We start from the raw sequence: 18,821 nt of genomic DNA on the forward strand, positions 1-18,821 counted from the left end.
CCAGACTGGCTGCATGCAACCCCATCCCAGAGCCATGTGAGAGCAATGCTTCCCAGGATCCTGGCCACAGCACAACATGCAGCCTCAGGAGCTCAACACCTGCCAGCAATTCATCTGAGCCTGGTTACCTCCCAGTCTATTTAGGCTGAGGCTTGGGAAGGCTATCTTGCTGGATCAGCTGGTCCACTAGGCACAAACCTCATGAACCAAATCCTACCAGCCCTAGGGTACTGCATCCTCTCAAGGCATCCTGACTAGAGAAAGCAGGGCAGTGCCCTAAAAGAGAACTGCATAGTCTGATAAGAAGGCAAAAAAGTGTTGTAGCCTCTGGAGACTAACAGCAACACCAGATGCCCTGAGAGCAGCAGCAACAGCAGCGCTACCACAGACAGCCATGCAAGCTGCAGGAAAGGGCCTAATATTAGATACTTTCACAAGGCCTCAGAGAGACAGTAAAAGGCTCTGTCACATATGTCATTCCTACTTTAAACTGTATTGCCTAAATCAGAGGTTTTATGTATGGGCAGTGAACTTTGATTTTCCATCCCTCTGTTGAATAAAGCCTGTTTGTATTTTGTGTTCTACTTGTGAAGGGTAAAAGGTGATTAGAGAATATGTAAATCTGTACTGAAAATTGTGTTTTCCGTTCTCTGGTAATTCCTCCTTGGCTAGGAGCAGTGGAAGTTGGTGTAGAAGGCACTGCTAATTTTACACACCCCATTTCAATTGCCAACTCACATCCCATAATTTCGTCCCTCAACTGGGGTTATACCTGGAAGGAGATTCAGTAAAGGAACCTGACACCCAAGGTCCCTTTCTCCAAAAGACCAGGAGAAAATGGAGGCCCTCAGTATCTCACTTTTCTTCCCCTTTCCTGTCTGTACTCTCGCTCTGAAGCATGTGCCAAGGAGGCCAGCATCCAGTTCTGCTTTGTGCCTTTCTAATATTACTTCCCAGCACTCATGCTGCAAGGGGCTGGAAACCTATCTACATGTCTCCTGTTCATACCAGGAGAAAACATTACTTAGCCACTCTTGCAGGCTAGTGGCCAACTGGAAATAGAAGATATTCTTACTATGCCCCCCCCCGCCATTCCTCTACATAAAGTCAGCTGGGTGACCTTGGGTCAGTCACAGTTCTCTCAGAGCTGTTATCTCAAGAGCAGTTTATGTCAGAGCTCTCTCAACTCCACCTACCTCACAGGGTGTCTGTTGTGGGGAAAGGAATGGAAGGAGATTGTAAGCTGCTCTGAGATATCAAGTGAAGGGCGGGGTATAAATCCAATCTCCTCCTCCTCCTCCAGTGTTCCTGGTCATAACTTCCCCTGAAGGTCAACACCCTTCAGCAGTATCCAGCAGTGACGTGCCAAGTGTCACGGCTAAGTTGTCTCTCTGAGGTCTGCTTCTCATAGAGGGTGTGTTGACCACTTTGGAGTCAAGAGGTAGCACCAAGGGTTCCCAGTAGGGAGGTCTGGACAAAACTGGCAGGTCGTGGGTTTGCTTGTTGCAGATAAACCTGGCCTAGACCAATAGTGGCCTGGGGCTTCCCAATGTTGCCATAGGAAAACAGCTAGTGTGGTATGATGGTTAGAGTGTTGGACTAGTTTCTGGGACACTGTTTAACTCCCCAAACTACCTAAGTTTGCTGGGTAAACTTGGGCCAGTCACATACACTACCTAACCTACTTCACAGGGTTGCTGTTAGGATAAAATGGAGAAGAGAACGAGGTAAACCACTTTGGGTTCCTGCTGGGGAGGAAGGCAGGGTATAAGTGAATAAATAAGCTGTCAATTGAGTTGGCTGCTATTTACCCTGTCTTCTTCCGTGCAGTATTTAAATACATAAACCATTATTAAATTAAGCCTTTTCATTGCCCATTTCTAATTTTTCACATTCAAGAATATTTCCCTCCAAGTACTTCTTCTCATGAAATGGAAGTTGTGCAGCCTGACTTAAAATGCTGATGGGACCCTGACTCAGCAGTTTGCATCAGCTGCTTACTTGTCCTTGCCAGCTCCACTCCCAGAAGTGCTTTTTACTCAATGACTTGTAGTCATCACACCAATAAAGCAAAAGCATCTGGGAACTGGCACTGAGATCAGATACGGGAAATGGAAAGATGCATGAATGGGAAAAGTAGGTCAACACGATGCAGCAACTTGCATCACATTTCTCCTTTCTAATCACAGACTCAGGCAGCAGAAATACTGCACCTAATTAATCAATCCAACGAGGTGGTTATTACCTTTAAATGCCCTTCTCAGCCTGCAGTCCTCATAATTAACCTAAATCAGTTTCACAGGGCTTGCAAAACTGCCCTCTTTCAGCTTGCTTTTAGGATGAAACTCGGGATATGACAGCTAGCCATCCTATACATACTCTGAATTGTAGCACCTTAATTGATAAATCATAATGGTTTACTGTTGTATCTAATTTTTAGTTTAACTTATGAATGTAACTTAATTTATTTTAACTGTTTATAGTAATGATTGTATTGTATTGTATTGTATTGTATTGTATTGTAACCATGGTACTTACCATGCCTTGTTAGCCGCCCTGAGCCTGCCTTTGGCGGGGGGAGGGCGGGATACAAAAATAAATTTATTATTATTAATAATAATAATTAATAATTAATTAAATAATTTTCTGTCTGTTTTAATTCTGTGCGTTTTAAATCTTATTAGTGGACTGTTATACTGTGTGACTTTCCAATCTGGCATGGCACTATTAGTCACCCTGAAGTCTGGGGAGATATAAAGTGGGATATAAATGTTTCAAATAAATAAATGAAACTCACTCTCATCAATCTGGCTGTTCTGTGTTATGCCTGCAGATATCAGTGAACATTTATTTATTTAGAAAATGTATGCCTCCCCTTGCCATACCATCTCTATGTGGCTCACAATAACACAAAATCAGCCACCCAAGACAGTAAACGTAGTCAATAAAAACCAATCATGTCATTACAACGTCAATAAAACAACCCAAGCCAATAAAATGAATAAAAAACAAGCCAAGCCAAAAAGTTATCTACTTGCTATGGGCTGCATTATTTGTATTTTTAAGGGCAGGGAGCCAAAAAAGCCAGTGTGGGAGCACCTTGCAACCTTCCTCCTCAAATAATCAAGGCCTATTATCTAAAAACAATTGGAAGTATCTCACACCCATGCTGATGCTTGCTCTTTGGATCAGATCTTGTTTTGAACCAGCCTTTTCTAGTAACACCCGCCCCCTGTCATTGTGTATGTAAATCAACCTGTTGTGATTTACATTACGGTGCACCTGGTGAAACAAGCTCTGACTCACAAACACTTATGATGGCATAAATTTTGTGAGTATTGAAGGTGCCACAGGGCTAATTTTATTCCATAGAACAATCTTTTTGTTACTGAGAGTGTAAATCAAGACAAAATCAGTACTTCCCATCATAGTCTGGGGCTGCAAAAATTCTGACAACCAAGCAAAGGTAAAGGAGAGGGAATCAGGTGTAGAAAGGGGCAGAGGCTCCAGCCTGTGATTCCCTTCAGCCATAATAATACTTCTGCTGTAATTAGGGACTTTAGCATTCTCAGCAGTAGGGATAGCCAATTTTAATATAAGTGAAACTTAATGCCAGGTTCTACCCATGGCCAGGAGATGTAACGTCCTTCCCTTTAACTAGTAGGATTGTCCCAAATGGTTCTGTGGTAAAGCATCTGCTTTGCATGCAGAAGTTCCAAGTTCTGGTTGCCAGTTAAAAGGATCAGAAGGTAGGGGATCTGAAAGACCTCTATCCAAGACCGGAAAGCCTCTGCCAGACAGAGTAGAGTAGACCATCATGAAGTTAATAAACCAAGGGTCTGACTCACATTTGCATCGTAAGAGAAGTTATGCTCATCTGCATAATTCAGATTTTGTTGCTGCACCACTTTAATGCACACGGGACCACAAGATGCACAAAGTCTGTACCTGATTCAGGCTAGAAAATATGATCTCTTGCTTTCTACATACAAGTTCTTCTGATTTGTTTGTAATCCTTTACCAACTTGCTGGTGTGGCGAAGAGGCGATGTGTCTGACACATACAACACTGACCTCTTCCCTGAAAGAAGAAGTTTGAGGATTCCAAGCTATAACAGTATAGGTAGCACAACAGGTTTCCACATTTAGCTTCAGCAGCAGAGGCCTCCATATGAAAACAACTTCTGCATTCACTGGAACTTCCAGGGCTGCCCAACCCTAAAAGTATAAGGCAGTAACAAATATCTTAAAGGTAGTCCAGGATCACCCTCTCCCAAATACAAATTTGGGGACCCTGTATGGATTCCAGCATTTCTCTCAGATTTATTGGAGATAAAACAAGCCACATTTCTAGTTCACAAAGTGCTGAAGTTAAGGTCTGCTGAAGGTTCTCGAAGTAGAAGAGAATCCAGTGGAACGTCTAAAAGATCGGGGGCAAGGTCCTCCTCATTCCCTGTCCCCACTCAGTGGTTCTAAACCCCCTTTTCTCCCCTGCCATTCCTCAGTAGGACACTGCTTGTACGAGTCCTCTTGGGACTAAGAAATTAAGTGAACACAAGATCAAATGAAATGCAGTCTTTATTTGTATTAAATACATATTCTGTAACCGTAGATTACAGCTTCTCATTGCATACTTATGCTTTCTTCCATTCTATAAACTGAAAATAAAGTTGAATGATCCAGAGATAATCACGCAGCTCAAAAAACCTAATGCCAAAGAATAACTTGTATATGGGTAGATAAGATTTTCCACGCATCTAATTCAGGAACATTGCATAGCATTTAGGCAGTGCCCACAACAGAGGCAAAGCAGGGTCCTGCCTGACCATGTACACTGAAGTTCACTGACACTGAGGAACCTTTGATGTGGCACTTGCTACACACCTACAATCTCATTCCGGGAAGGAGGAGGCTCAGCAAGGCCTGCCAATGACTCCAGTCTGTTCGACATGAAACTCTGGTGCATTCTGCATCAACCAGACAGTCAAATGGTGACACGAAAGGGTTTGCTAGTCATGGATATCACACCTGTGCCTTTATTCATTATGGCAGGATCTGAGAAATGACTTTTTCCTTTTCTTGGCCTGTGTATGAGATGCAAGGAACAGACAGGATGTATGCCTGTGCAGCAAAGGATTTTATTTTCTGCTTCAAAACACAAATCTGATTTGATGTATTACTTGTTTTTTATTTACTTTGAAGTCTTCCCTGAGCCAGTTCCCAGGAGGGGGTCACAAACTATTGTCCTCTTCGGGTCCCAATCATGCACCAAGTGTTAACTTGCAGTGGCCACAATGGCTGGATTCCATCCAATTAATTTGTCTGAACAAATATTACTGAGATGTAGTCATTCAAAAGGGGATACACACTTATTCCAGTATTGCAGGTGTCCTGCTCTAAACGATAATGGACTTTTAAAAAAAAGCTGTTGAGAAATACTATAGATTTAATACCTGAATTTCTTTTTCTTACTCACACACACCTGTGCATCCATTCCATTGGGCAACAAGCACAGCTGCATTTTATTAACCATCAAAAACGTTTTCTCAAAAAGAGGAAATGTTTCCCCAGACAGCTGCTTACATGTTTGCTTTGCATGATGTTGCAACATTTTCACCTAATCTTTCCATCAGAAAGAGAAATTCTGCAGAAAACCTATGCCAATGGTTTTCAATACTTGCCAAGTTGCATTGTGCAATAACAGGCCTGTTTGGCTAAATCAGGTGCACAGGCTTTTTTTGCTCCTTGGACCCAATTTTCAGTCAAGTTGCCACAGCAAAGAACTTTTAAAGAAATGTTCTTATTCAGCAGAATATTCTTAGTCATCAAAATCTGGGATGTCATCATAGGAATAACCTCTGTAGCCTTTGGAAGCAAAATATGCAATGCGCAAATGATAGAAGCCTGGAAGGAAAACCAGGATCCCGATAATCAAGACAGGGATAGCTCGGTCTGTTCCCTGGAAAACAAAAGAATAAGGTCTAGTTCACACAGGCACATGCATTTCTCAGTTTTGCTATACTTGGCAGCTGAATATTTGAACTGACAAATGTTGCAATTGATGAGTTAAGTGCAGATCTGGAAATGCTCTCTGGGGAGTTACATCTACAAAGGACCATTCTCATATGCAAGTCACCACTGGATGCCGTCCGTACCCATCAGGTACTACAAGTTCTGACTGTTCAACACTGCAACCAAATGTGGGCTGCATTAAAAACCACAGAACTTCTTAACAACAATGAACATCTGCAAAGTCATCTCAATCAGGTGTTTAATTATAAGAATTAAAGTATTTGGATGCAAAATGAGCAGTCAACAAGTAATGAATATGCTTGTGCAAACCATCCCTAAGGAACTTAGGTGGTCATCAAGTCCATCTTTCAGAGATGGAATCTCACATGTTGGCCCACTTCCCATAGCCTCCCACATAATCTCAGCTACAAAGCAGGTGTGCAGAAAAAGCATTGCACAATACATAACAGAAGCCCCAAATGCTTAATGCAATTCTTCCCTACCAATGTCAATCATATGGGAGAGAGAAGTGCTATAAATGCCATTTATGGTGACCAATTTATGGCTATAAATTATCTGATCCAATACCCTCATAAAGAAATTTACTGGATACAAATCTGTATCAGGCAACACACTGAATTTTCCCAAGAGGAGATGGGGGAGAATACCAAGATCAGCCAGTTAGGTTTTTATCCTTCCTAATCTATTTCAGTTAAGTAGAAGGAAATTTAAACACCTAAAGCTGAGCATGCACATCCTTCATTCATCCTTTGGGAAAATGGAGGTGCCACTTCATTATGTCGAGGAGATTGGCAGGCACACTTTTGGGCATCTGAAACACACTCAGGAATTTGCTTGGGCTTAACGTCTCCCCCCTGCCTGTTTAAAATATCCAAAGTTGCCCACAGAATTACCTGAAGGCACAAGTCACACAGCTTTAGCCAATCTGGGCTTGTCAGATGCTTGGAGGGGAGAGCGCTTGGGAACCTCTTTGGAGGAAGGAAAAGGAAAGGAAAGGTCCCCTGTGTAAGCACCAGTCATTTCCAACTCTGGGGTGACATTGCTTTCACAACGTTTTTACAGCAGACTTTTTACGGGGTGGTTGGCCATTGCCTTCCCCAGTCTTGTACACTTCCCCACCAGCAAACTGGGTACGCATTTTACAGACCTCAGAAGGATGGAAGGCTGAGTCAACCTTGGGCCGGCTACCTGAATCCAGCTTCCACCGGAACTGAGCTCAGGTCGTGAGCAGAGAGTTCAGACCACAGTACTGCAGAACTGCTGCTTTACCACTCTGCGCCACGGGGCTGCTTTGGAGGAAGAGTGGATCAAATAAACAGAACTTCCCTGAGGCCACAGTGGTCAACACTGAACTGCACTGGCAAACTGAAGTGCTTATATCACAAGCCATTCCACTTTTTCTGCACCCAAAACGAATTCCCTGCTTCATACCCCATGAACGTGCTTCTGTTCTTATACGTTGACCCAGGCTCTGCTTCCCACATGTGCATATGCACGCATGCTTTCTGAGAGATCTGGGACAGAGTAACTCGCAACAGATTGGAGCAACTTACTCCCTGGCTGATGTATCCTGCGAGGAGGAGGGCTCCAATGATAATGAGAAGGGTGCCAATCAAGAACAGCACAGTAGCCAGCGCAATAGCCTTGTAGGGGATTTTTGGAGGGCTCTTCTTGAACTAAAAGGGAAGAAAAGGCAGTGTTAAAAGCCTTCACTGGATGCTTTCAGCTATTATGATATCAATGCAGCCACTAAGGTCCAGAATATGTTGTCAGGAACACAGATAGTCACTAGATCAAGAGGCTTTTAAAAATAGGTCTATCCTATAATGTCATATTAGCTTAAATGGAACCCCCCCCTTCCAGGAGCAGAGTCAGTATGCCTCTTTGATCTTGAGAGGCTGAAGACAGATCATTAGGAGTTTCTACCACCATCACGCCCTTGCTGTGAGCAGGGCTTTTTTGGTAGAAAAGGCCCAGCATGCACTTATTTGCATATTAGGCCACACCCCTGATGGCACCATTGTCTCTCAGTTTTTTGTAGAAAAGGCCCAGCAGGAACTCATTGGCATATTAAGTCACAACCCCGGATGCCAAGCCAGCCAAAATTGTGTTCCTGTGCCTGAGTTTCCAGAAGAATCATGGTGGCAGGCATTAGAGTACAGGACTAGGTGGACATTGGACATTACTCCTCTTATGTAAGAACTGCCCTTCTGGATGAAACCAGCCTCCCACAGAGGTGTACTTTAATTGGAAGAAAGCAGCTGGGAAAGGGAGCAGGCAGGAAAGATTCCATGAACACAGAAGCTGGAATCTCACACCTCCAGATACATATAGAATAGCTCTTTAGGGCCAATGAAGTGAGATAATCAAGAAGAAAAGTGGCTTTCTGGCCTCAGTTAAGCTGCTCAGATAAATGCTCTGTGGAGCACTGAGACAGTTTGATTGCGGGTTAAAATCACAACTGATGACTCCCTTTGGTGGGGTAAAAAAGGAGGTCATCTCTTTCAGGTGCAGCAGCTGTTGCTCTCAAAGCCAGCCTGACTTGTGGATATAGCAGAGCAGCTGTTTTACATGCAGAAAGTCCCAGGTTCAATCCCTGACTTTTATAGAGAATCTCAGGTAACAGGGATCTCTAGATGAGAGATCCCAAAGAACTACCGCCAGATGGAAGTGACAGTACTGGACTAGGCTCAGTAGAAGGCAGATTCGTATGTTCATCCAATCCAGACCCTATCAAAGGGAAGAAATGCAACTTTAGGGACACTGCTCATCAGTGTGGCAGCTCTGCCTCCTAGTGGGCATCCTATGCTGTGTCTTCAAATACAAACAACAGTGTAGAAGACACAACATCCCTAGTACAGAGCAGATGAAATATTTTGGCTGTGCTTTCCAAAGTGCCCTTTCCCAGAATTGCACCCAACTTCCACTCCTACACTAACCCTTGAAACTGGTGTTTTTTTCTTCCTTTTCATCCCAAGACTGATCCTCTTTCCATCTACACCTGATTCTACAGTAAATAAGGGAACATGACAGGGTACTTTGTCATGCTTTTTCAGGGTACTTTGAAGAGGGCCTTTTCTGCTGTAACCATAACAACATCACCCCAGTGAAACATGAAGAAGATCTGGGAGACAGGCAGGGCACTTTCCCATTCACTTTACGCTTTGGGAGAAGCTAGAAGAAGAGAAGAATTGCAGATTTATACCCCGCCCTTCTCTCTGAATCAGAGACTCAGAGCGGCTTACAATCTCCTATATCTTCTCCCCCCACAACAGACACCCTGTGAGATGGGTGGGGCTGAGAGGGCTTTCACAGCAGCTGCCCTTTCAAGGACAACCTCTGCAATGGCTATGGCTAATCCAAGGCCATTCCAGCAGGTGCAAGTGGAGGAGTGGGGATTCAAACCCGGTTCTCTCAGATAAGAGTCCACACACTTAACCACCACTGCACCAAATAAGCTAAACACTAAAAGCAGTGCCGCCTGCTGCTCAGAGGCAACTCTCACCACTCCATGTTGGCTTTGAACCACATCACAGTAGAGAGTTCTGAGGAGGAGGACCTGTATGCTGCTGGAATCCTCCTCACCAGAGGGGCAGGGCACTCGCTTGTGGATATCAAGAGTTCACTCACATGTATTATATGAAGGCTGGTTTTGAATATTTTAAATATTTGGTACTATTTAATCATATTATTATCATATGTTTACACAGCCTTGTTAGATGAATGTTAAACTGGTCAGTTTAATATATTATCTTGCACATTTTTAACAACCAGGACAAAACCAATATGATAACAAAGAAATGTGATCTGCAAGAAGGTTAATTCTACCAAGGATATCAGAAGTCTGCACAGCAAGGCCACCGCTTGCTTTCTATTCAGCCAGGTTTCACTAACATATATTAATATATTTTCCTCCGCAATCCAAATCTTTGAGGGCAGCAATTGGGACCAAGCCCATATCTTATTCCTTAACCAAAAGATTCCAGAACATAACTTTCACAGGCAGACCTTTAAGCCGCTCCCCCTCCACAAAACAAGAAGGTGATTAGAAGACACATTCCAATTATCTCCTCCATGCATGTCAGTTTCACCCGGTTGTGGGTGATGATAAAATTTCCATTAATGCTAGTGTTACATATAAAAGTCCCAATTCTAATTTAAAGATAATTCCCTGGAGAAGAATCACCACTTGTGAAGATTCAAGACTATCAAAATCCTGAGAATCAGTAGGAGGGGGAGCCCATGTTGGTTCTGCTGTCTTCATAAGCAAAAGTAGACTTGTCCAAACAAACATATTTTAATACTGTAGATGTTCTTCCGACGCAGAAGTAAGAAAGCCGGTAGCAAGTGGAACAAAACAGTTTGTGAAATCTTTACTCTCAACAATCCCTAATTTTAAGGAAGCAGCAACTCAAAGAGCAAAGACACTGGAGAAAAGGGGATATGTATGCATATGACAACAATGGCTTATTTATTTACTGCATTTATACCCCACTTTTCTCTCCAATGGTAATCCAGTGATTTACATTGTTCTCTTCCATTTTATCCTTATAACAACCCAGTGCAGTAGGCTAGGCTGAGAGTCTGTGGTTGGCCCAAGGTTACCCAGCAAGCTTGCCTGACAGAGTGGGGAGGCAAGCTTGGTCTCCCAGAGCCAAGTCTGACAATCAAACCACTACCCCATGCTGGCTTTTATTGATAGGAAGTACTGAGAATAGCAGAAATTATTGACACACCAGCAGAGCATTTTTTGGGGGGGACATTGGAAGCCTTACTCCTGGGTTGCAAACCATGTTATTGTACAGCTCACATGCTCAGCCTGGAGGAAGCTAACAGAATCCTCTCCACTGTACGTCCAACAACTTGTGATCTGGACCCTTGCCCCTCCTGGCTAATTAAATCTTGCCAGAGAGAGCTTAGATGTCCTATAAGGGACATCGTAAATAGATCCCTCTCGGAAGGGCTTTTTCCAACACCTCTTAAAAGAGGCTGTGGTTTGCCCTCTCATGAAAAAAGCTACATCAGATCCGGCCGAATTGGCACATTATCGATCGGTCTCAAATTTACCCTTTTTGGGTAAAATTATTGAGAGAGCAGTAGCGTTAAAGAAGGTCAGAGCGCCTGCTCCAGCTGCAACGCCACTGAGGATGTTCTCCGCAGCTGAGAACGAAACGTCTGGAAGGAAAACTTTCTCCAGTAGAACACGGCACTTGAGCCCGAAAGATTCTACAAACCCTAATGATGTTACCAGCCGTGAAAACCTGAAATCTTTGATAGTAGCATTAAAGTTACAGAGTTTTCTGGATGACATTTCTGTTTTAGATCCCCACCAGTCCGGCTTTCGCTCAGGCCATGGGACGGAGACAGTGCTGGTCGCCCTAGTGGATGACCTCCAGCGACATCTGGATTGAGGTGGCTCGGCGGTACTGATGTTGTTAGACCTATTGGCTGCGTTCGATATGGTCAACCATTGGTTGCTGACCTGCCGTCTTGCCAACACGGGAATTCAGGGGTTGCCCTTGCAATGGCTTTCCTCTTTCCTTGATGGTTGGGGACAAAGGGTGGCGATTGGGGGTGAACTGTCCCAGAGGCACCCGCTTAATTGTGGGGTGCCACAGGGGACGGTTCTCTCTCCGATGTTATTCAACATCTACATGCACCCCCTTGCCCAGATTGTCCGGAAGTATGGGTTGGGCTGTCACCAGTATGCTGATGACACCCAACTCTATCTACTGATGGACAGCCAGCTGTCATCAGGGCGGCTCACAACATAAGCATTTCAACAATTAAAACATACATACTATAGCTCAACCATTTATAAAATTAATCATCATTATAGTTAAAAACATTCTAAGATTAAATTAATATTAAAAACTTGGTGTTATGCATCGTGCAGTTTTTCTATGGCGACGGTATTCATTCACCGGTATGCTGTAGGATCATTAAATAAAGGCCAGCTGAAAAAGAGCAGTCTTGCAGGCCTTGCAGAACTGAGCAAGGTTCCGCAAGACCCGCACCTCTTCTGGCAATTGGTTCTGCCAGTGTGGAGCTGAGACTGAGACTGAGAAGGCCCTTTCTCTAGTAACTTTCAGCTAGAGCCAGTTTGGTGTAGTGGTTAAGTGTGCGGACTCTTATCTGGGAGAACCGGGTTTGATTCCCCACTCCTCCATTTTGCACCTGCTGGAATGGCCTTGGGTCCACCATTTAGCTACCACCGGTTTAGCTATTTTCCTGGGGGGAGTCCTGGTGGGATGGCGGTCACTAAAGCAAAGGCATGTAGCCTTGTCAACCTGCGAAGCAGAATATTCCGCTCTTAGTACCGTTTGTACAGAGCTCATATGGTACAAACAATTGTTAACTGATTTTGGAATACATCATGTTGACCCCATAACTGTGTTTGAAGATAACCAAGCAGCTATTCAACTTGCTACCACTCTTGGTGTTCAGGGAAGATCGAAACACACTGATGTCAGGTTCCATAATGTTAAACAAAGCTTAGAAGATAAGTTGATTGTACTAGAATATTGTGCTACAAATGAGAATGTTGCCGACTTGTTTACCAAGGCTCAGACTCATGTTAAACATAAGGAAAGTTGTCTGAAGTTAGGACTTAAGTAATGGGATGGCAGTACTGTAATACTGTGTTATACTGTGTGATTTAACTATGTATGTTAAACTGTATATGTTGCTGTATAGACTATGTAGTTACATAGGGGGAGGATGACAGCATTGGGTTCTTTAAGAGAGCAAAATGCTGAGTAATAGTTATGTAACTCCAGCTATACAGGATAATGCATGTCACGAGAGTAGCATGTGCAGCTAGTTTACTAATCAATGATTGTGATTGGCTAGCTGTACTATAATAGCAGAGGTCTAACTCTCAGCCACTGTGGGTGATACGAGGAGAGGAGGACGGTGTGTGAGAGAGGAGCAATATCTTGAACTCAGACTGTTACTCTGAAGGATTGGATAAAGACTGGATAAGGATTGATGTATGGACTGGTATGTTGACTATTCTACTGGATACTGATTCTGTGCTGTTGCCTTGACTGGACTGACTATCTGTGTATGAACCTTTGGACTGCCTATAACTGCCTCTACCGCCTTTACCCCAAATATATCTGTTTAAACGGCTGTTTTGGAGTTTGTCTTTTTAGCACAGCAGCTGCAGCTGCACTTATCAGAGTACTCAAACCGAAGAACTTCCCACGCACACTGTCACCTGAGCCTGCTTCGGCGGGGAGGGCGGGATACAAATTAAAAATTATTATTTTCAGTGGGGCCAACACAAGAAAATTCCTCCAGCAGGGTGTGCCCTTGAGTAACAGCGGTACAATAAAATCAAATTTGACAAATGGTTCTATCAGGAGGAATCAAAAGGCAAAATGGTTTGCCTGATATAGTACATGCTTGAGAGAAACAAACTTGGGAGCCTGTCTTGTCTTACAGGGCCAATCTTAGGCAGGGTGAGAAAGATCTATTTATTTATTTACTTCATTTATATCCCCCAAAAGCAGTTTGTGAGGTAGACTAAGCTCAGTGTGTGTGACTGGCCGAAAGTCACCCAACAAGCTTCCATGGCAGAACAGAGAGTCAAACCTGGATCTCCCAGATCCTGGCCTGACACTCTGTACACTACAGAAGATGAATTAACTGGGGTGGATACTCATTAATTCTGATTTGCAGTCAGATTCAAGGGGCCAATCAGTGACTGACAAAGAGTCAGCAGTACATTTTAAAAAGAGGTGCCACGGGCAGACCTCGCTTTGATCACATAAAGAATGCTTTATGAAAAAATAAAAGGGCTGCCCATAGTTTGACACATGCACGTTCCTCATTTGAAGTCCTCAGAAAAGGATGAAGTATGGCTGAATGCATGAAACAGCTCCACCAAACAACACTGCATTTTAAAGTTACATCAGAAGATGACAGACATCTCTGATGGCCTATTCAAAAGATGAAGAGCCAGTATGGTATAGCATTCAGATTGTCACACTAGGACAAGGGAAAACCTGGGTTCAAATCCTCACCCAGCCAAGAAACAGCCTCTCTCAGCCTAGCTGACTTCATACAACTGAAGCTAGAATAAAAGAGATGAGGGCAGAACTGCATCACGTAAAATAACAAGGGAACTAAGGACAGGATAAAACTGTAAGATAAAACATGTATGCATAAATCTGCGCTAGATGGGCCAAGTTCACAGTTCCACAGGAGTAGGATAACAAGGCAGTCATCTAAAAGGCAGAGCAGAAAGCCCCAGGAATCCCTTGTTTGTGGATATAGGGGTGGGTTAACCTAGGACAATGTGCCTCTTGACTGAGTAAGTTAGCACTAAAAGTACAAATGCCTTTCCATTACCCTGAATTCTTCATCTGGTAGCAAACAGCCATGCATATATGCCTGAAGCTAAGGACAGCCCATCAAGAAGCATGGAATAGAAGGGATGATGGAGTGCAGGGCAAAGATATCAGTGCTCCCCAGACAAAGAGGACATTCAGCCCAACTTCCCTTTCTACCTGCAAGTCAATGTAGCCGTCATCAGTACTGGCAAGCTTGGAATATTTCACTTTGCTACTAGGCGTTGAAGCAGCAAGATTTGTTCTGGATGGCATGTTCACCATGAAAAATAGTTAGCAGCAAGTGGAATCTGCAACCAAGACATAAGAACTCTCATTAGAAATGAAGGCAAAGTATAACAACTGTGTTTTTTTTTTAAAAGAGCAGCTAGATAAGTTAAGCACAGAGATCCTGTCACTAACCCAGAATGTGTCACTTAATCAGGTTTGCAGCCATATAAATAGGTCTCTGCCTCAAAGAAGACACAAAAGAGAAACAAAAGGAAGAATAAGTCATTCTTACTGACAAGCCTGTTTCTATGCTGTTGCATTTGCAGGTGGAACCTTCCAGCTTGGAAAATTTGTTGCATTAAAAAAAAATCCCTGTACACAGAGTAGTTAACAAGAGTTCTAGCCCAGTTTTTCTCTTTGGTGACCCCCTGGGTTTTTGTGCATAGTTGTTTTGTATTGGAGAGCAAATGTTTACATAAGCCCCCTTATATACAGTCTGAAATACTGAAGGTTAGAAACCAGTTTACTACATCAGTGAGAACTAGGCCCCGGGGGACAGAAGTTACTTACTATTAACAGAATCCATATTAGGGCTGGCAAGCTGGTCGGTTCACCAGTCAAAAAACAGTGGAAGGGGGCTGAAAGGGAATACTACTCCCTTTCTCAAAAAATGTTAGAGGCTTATGGAGAACTGAATAGGGTAAGTACCTAGGCAGGGCTTAGTCTAAGCGAGGAATGTGGGTCAGAGTTACAGTCAATGTGTTGTATGAACAAAGCCCCAGGTTCAATCCCTGAATCTTAAGTAATGGCTGTTGGGAAAGAGCTATCCATGCTGGGGAGCCACTGCCAGTCAGAGAAGACAATACTGAGCCACAAGACCAAGCATAAATCAGCTTTACAATTTAACAGATAATGTTTCAATATTGTCAAAGAACAAGTTTTGGGGTTTTTTTTCACAGCTCTCATATATCTTCTGAAGCCAAGAATAACACTGGACAGATGGCAGCTTACATCCATCTCCATCACTCCCTCTCCGATTGTTCATCTGTAGTCAGGACTGTCATTCTTGCTTAAAATCAGGTTGTGTCTAATGGGATGTGCCTTTGGAAGCCAGAATGGGGCCAGGAAGACAGCTGATTTCAGGAGGAAATGTCTAAGGAAAAAGAGTCCTGTCCTCCACCAGTTCTGCTATATTAAAACTACGAAGGCGGCAGCTGTTCGATCAGAGTCTTTATTTAGCCCCGTTGCCTTGGCAGCTCTGTTGTCATCCTACTGTGAGTCAAAGCCTGTGGCTTTTATGCTAGTGGACAGGAGTGCAGAACGACACAGATCAGCCACCCTGCTACTGGGCAAAGGGTAAGCCTGCAGTTGCTGCCTTCTGCTTTAGAAACACAAAGGCAGCGGACAAAAGGCTGCTCAGAGAAGGCATCCTGCCTGAAAAAGGAACTCGCTCAGCTGTGGGATTCTGGCTGCCACCCTCTAGCTCTTTCCTCTGCTTAACGTGGTTAGTTTGGCCACCTACGCAAACCCTCTCCTTTCCATATAGCAGCTCCCACCCTTGTGGAATAGGCTTCCTGAGATGGTGAAGGGGGAAAATCATTGGCTGTTTTATTCATGACAGCTTGTAATGAGATTTAAGATACAAGCATTTTATTAAAAGGGGAAATATACACACACATACAAATCTATCTATCTGTCTGTCTGTCTGTCTATCTATCTATCATAGTGATATGTGGCTGTCTGTGGATATCCAAATCCGCGGATTGGACCACATGGGCACTAAACAGATTTTCCTAGGTTTGCAGAAAAATCTGAAAACATTGTTTAAAAAAACCTCAGGGGTTTTAATTCCCCTCCAAACCAGTAGTTTTGCCTGCCTGTGCACAAGACCTAGGCAGGGGGAGAGGGCACAGTCCTTTCCAGGACTATTTTGGCTACTGAGGAAAGACTCAAGGTCAACTTGTATGACTCAACTAGGCCTGGCTGCTTGCAACTGTTCAACAGCAACCATCCTATGAAATCCAGTGTGCTGAAACAGTTAGAGCTTCAGAGTAGGGTCCAGGAGACCCAGATTTGCTGTGGAAGCTTACTAGATGATTTTGGACATACTTTCAGTCTAATCTACCTCACAGGGTTGTTCTGAGGGCAAAAAGGAGGAAAGAAGAAGAAGAATTGCAGATTTATACCCCACCCTTCTCTCTGAATTGGACTCAGAGTGGCTTACAATCTCCTTTGTCTTCTCCCCCCACAACAGACACCCTGTGAGGTGGGTGGGGCTGAGAGGGCTCTCACAGCAGCTGCCCTTTTAAGGACAACCTCTGCGATAGCTATTGCTAACCCAAGACCATTCCAGCAGGTGCAAGTGGAGGAGTGGGGAATCAACCCCGGTTCTCTCAGATAAGAGTCCACGCACTTAACCACTACACCAAACTGGCTCTCTAAAGAAGAATGTATACTGCTTTAGTCTCCACTGTAGAGAAAAGCAAGATATAAATGAAGTAAATAAACAATAAATATAGCTGAAGATGGGAAGCAGATAGAAAAGTATGTTGGTGAATGGCTGAGGAGAGAAATGAGGCAGTCCCCTGCTCTTAACAACTACACCATGTTGACTCTAAACTGCATAAACGACTTCATTCTGGAATAGCTTATCAGAGAAAATTATTCTTGCTCCTTTTTCTCTAACTTCCAATGCATGCAAATATCACGTTTTCCAATGCTTCACATTTATTTATTCAATTAATTCATTTCTACCCCACCTTTCTCCAAAATGGGGGACCAAAGCAGCTTAATTATTTTGCCTCTCCTCTCACAAACCCCCTGTGAAATAGATTAGGCTGAGAGTGTGTGAGTGACCCAAGGACAACCAGTGAGCATCTATGAGTAGGGATTCAAACCTGGATCTTCCAGTCACTAATCCAACACTCTTAACCAGTATACTACACCAGCTTTCACCCCTACAACCATAAAAGCTAAATCTAGATCTTTTTTTAAAAAGCTAGGATTTCACAGAGAACAAAAAAGACTCAAAGCACTTTGTTCACCACCTTAAATCTACATGATTTTTTCAGTTGTCAGAATTGGATGGACTCTTAGGGGTGAGGTTCCAATGGAGACAAGGAGGAAATTCCATAATATCTCAGGGAACAAGCTGGTTTGTCATGGTGGGAGAAGAACCCTCATAATACACAGGCCACATCCAGACAGATAGCCCTTCATGTAACTGTACAAGCTCAGAAGAGATACACAACTGAAAATCAAAACGCCAGTTAAGAAAGAGATCTCTTACTTTACCAAGTGGTTGTGATAATAAGTCAACAATTTAAAAGAACTTTAAAAGAAATTTTTTTTAAGTTCCCCTTCCCACACAGGCACATAATAAAGCAAGGGGCACAAGCAAATTAGACAGGTTGACAAGAATTTTTTTTTTTAAATAAAGGCATCCATTTCATTTTGCTGACTCCAAGTAAATTGCCTGGCAATCACGATCCCTAGATCACCCTTATCCCAGGTTATATTTATAGCACACACGGCCCAGCCCAACAATGTGACATTTGTGTCAGATCCAGCCTCCTAACAAACTAGTTCCACACCACTGCAAAAGAGATAGGAGGTTTCCCTTAACTGAAACAGTAATCGCGTTGCAGTGGAGAATTTTTAAGGTAAAGTATTTTAAGGTGAGAAGGGAGAACAATGGTTTATTTCACTTTAAAAACAACTCCATTCATTCTAGAACACCACAGTGGCAGACGTCCCTTACTAAGACATGATACAACAACTCATGGGTCCCTGTCGTTTTTTAAAATAAGATTGCATCCGACACGTCTCCGTGCAAACTTCAGTAAAGGGTGTCCCTTCAGAAAACCTGAAGAGTCTGCCTGATAAAGGCAGACAGAGCACAGCAAACCCGAGCAATCTTGCTTCGATTTGAAGCGCAGAGACTGCCTTCATACAGTTCCTGACCCACCTGAAAAGATCTCTCGAAGTTGGACGTGTGCCGCAAAAATGAGCCCCCTGTAGCTCGCAGCAATCTACCTGAAGATCAAGCCCATCACTGTCTGCCCAGGATCTCTCTCTCTCCCTGCCGTCCTGGTAGCCGAGCGATTGCAAGCCAGGAAGTTTACGATCCTTGCAAGCTCTTTCCGCTTCCAGGGCATGATGACTCTTAAGCGCTCGTTCCCCACCCCCCTTGACGGCGTTGTGTTCAGAAGCCGAAGCAGCA

At 43.5% G+C, this 18,821-nt stretch overlaps 1 protein-coding gene across 4 annotated transcripts; it reads right to left on the reverse strand.

Moving 5' to 3' along the window:
* Nucleotides 1–4,559: 4,559 nt before the first annotated feature.
* On the reverse strand, nt 4,560–18,733 carry TMEM230 (transmembrane protein 230). 4 transcript variants are annotated; one of them, XM_060251082.1, is made up of 5 exons: nt 18,567–18,696; nt 14,549–14,679; nt 7,586–7,708; nt 5,792–5,958; nt 4,560–5,760 (listed from the first exon to the last, which is right to left on the reverse strand). In XM_060251082.1, exons 2-4 carry the CDS (start codon nt 14,651–14,653, stop codon nt 5,818–5,820), a joined length of 369 nt encoding a protein of 122 aa, XP_060107065.1. In that variant the 5' UTR covers nt 14,654–14,679; nt 18,567–18,696; the 3' UTR covers nt 4,560–5,760; nt 5,792–5,817. The 4 variants fall into 4 exon arrangements, with proteins under 4 accessions (XP_060107065.1, XP_060107066.1, XP_060107067.1 ...); XM_060251083.1 differs by having other exon boundaries at nt 4,560–5,958; nt 18,567–18,733; XM_060251084.1 differs by having other exon boundaries at nt 4,560–5,958; nt 18,635–18,707.
* Nucleotides 18,734–18,821: the final 88 nt, after the last annotated feature.

Source organism: Heteronotia binoei, chromosome 12 (genome assembly GCF_032191835.1).
Source record: "Heteronotia binoei isolate CCM8104 ecotype False Entrance Well chromosome 12, APGP_CSIRO_Hbin_v1, whole genome shotgun sequence".
Classification (NCBI taxonomy): domain Eukaryota; kingdom Metazoa; phylum Chordata; class Lepidosauria; order Squamata; family Gekkonidae; genus Heteronotia; species Heteronotia binoei.

Excerpts from the sequence above, each read along its gene's own strand:
- TMEM230 (XM_060251083.1), bottom strand. The coding sequence starts at position 14,653 with ATGGTGAACATGCCATCCAGAACAAATCTTGCTGCTTCAACGCCTAGT. Across the intron at positions 7,709-14,548 it reads ACGGCTACATTGACTTGCAG|TTCAAGAAGAGCCCTCCAAA; the intron begins GTAGAAAGGGAA and ends CTTCCCTTTTAG. Across the intron at positions 5,959-7,585 it reads CAGGATACATCAGCCAGGGA|GGAACAGACCGAGCTATCCC; the intron begins GTAAGTTGCTCC and ends TTTGTTTTCCAG.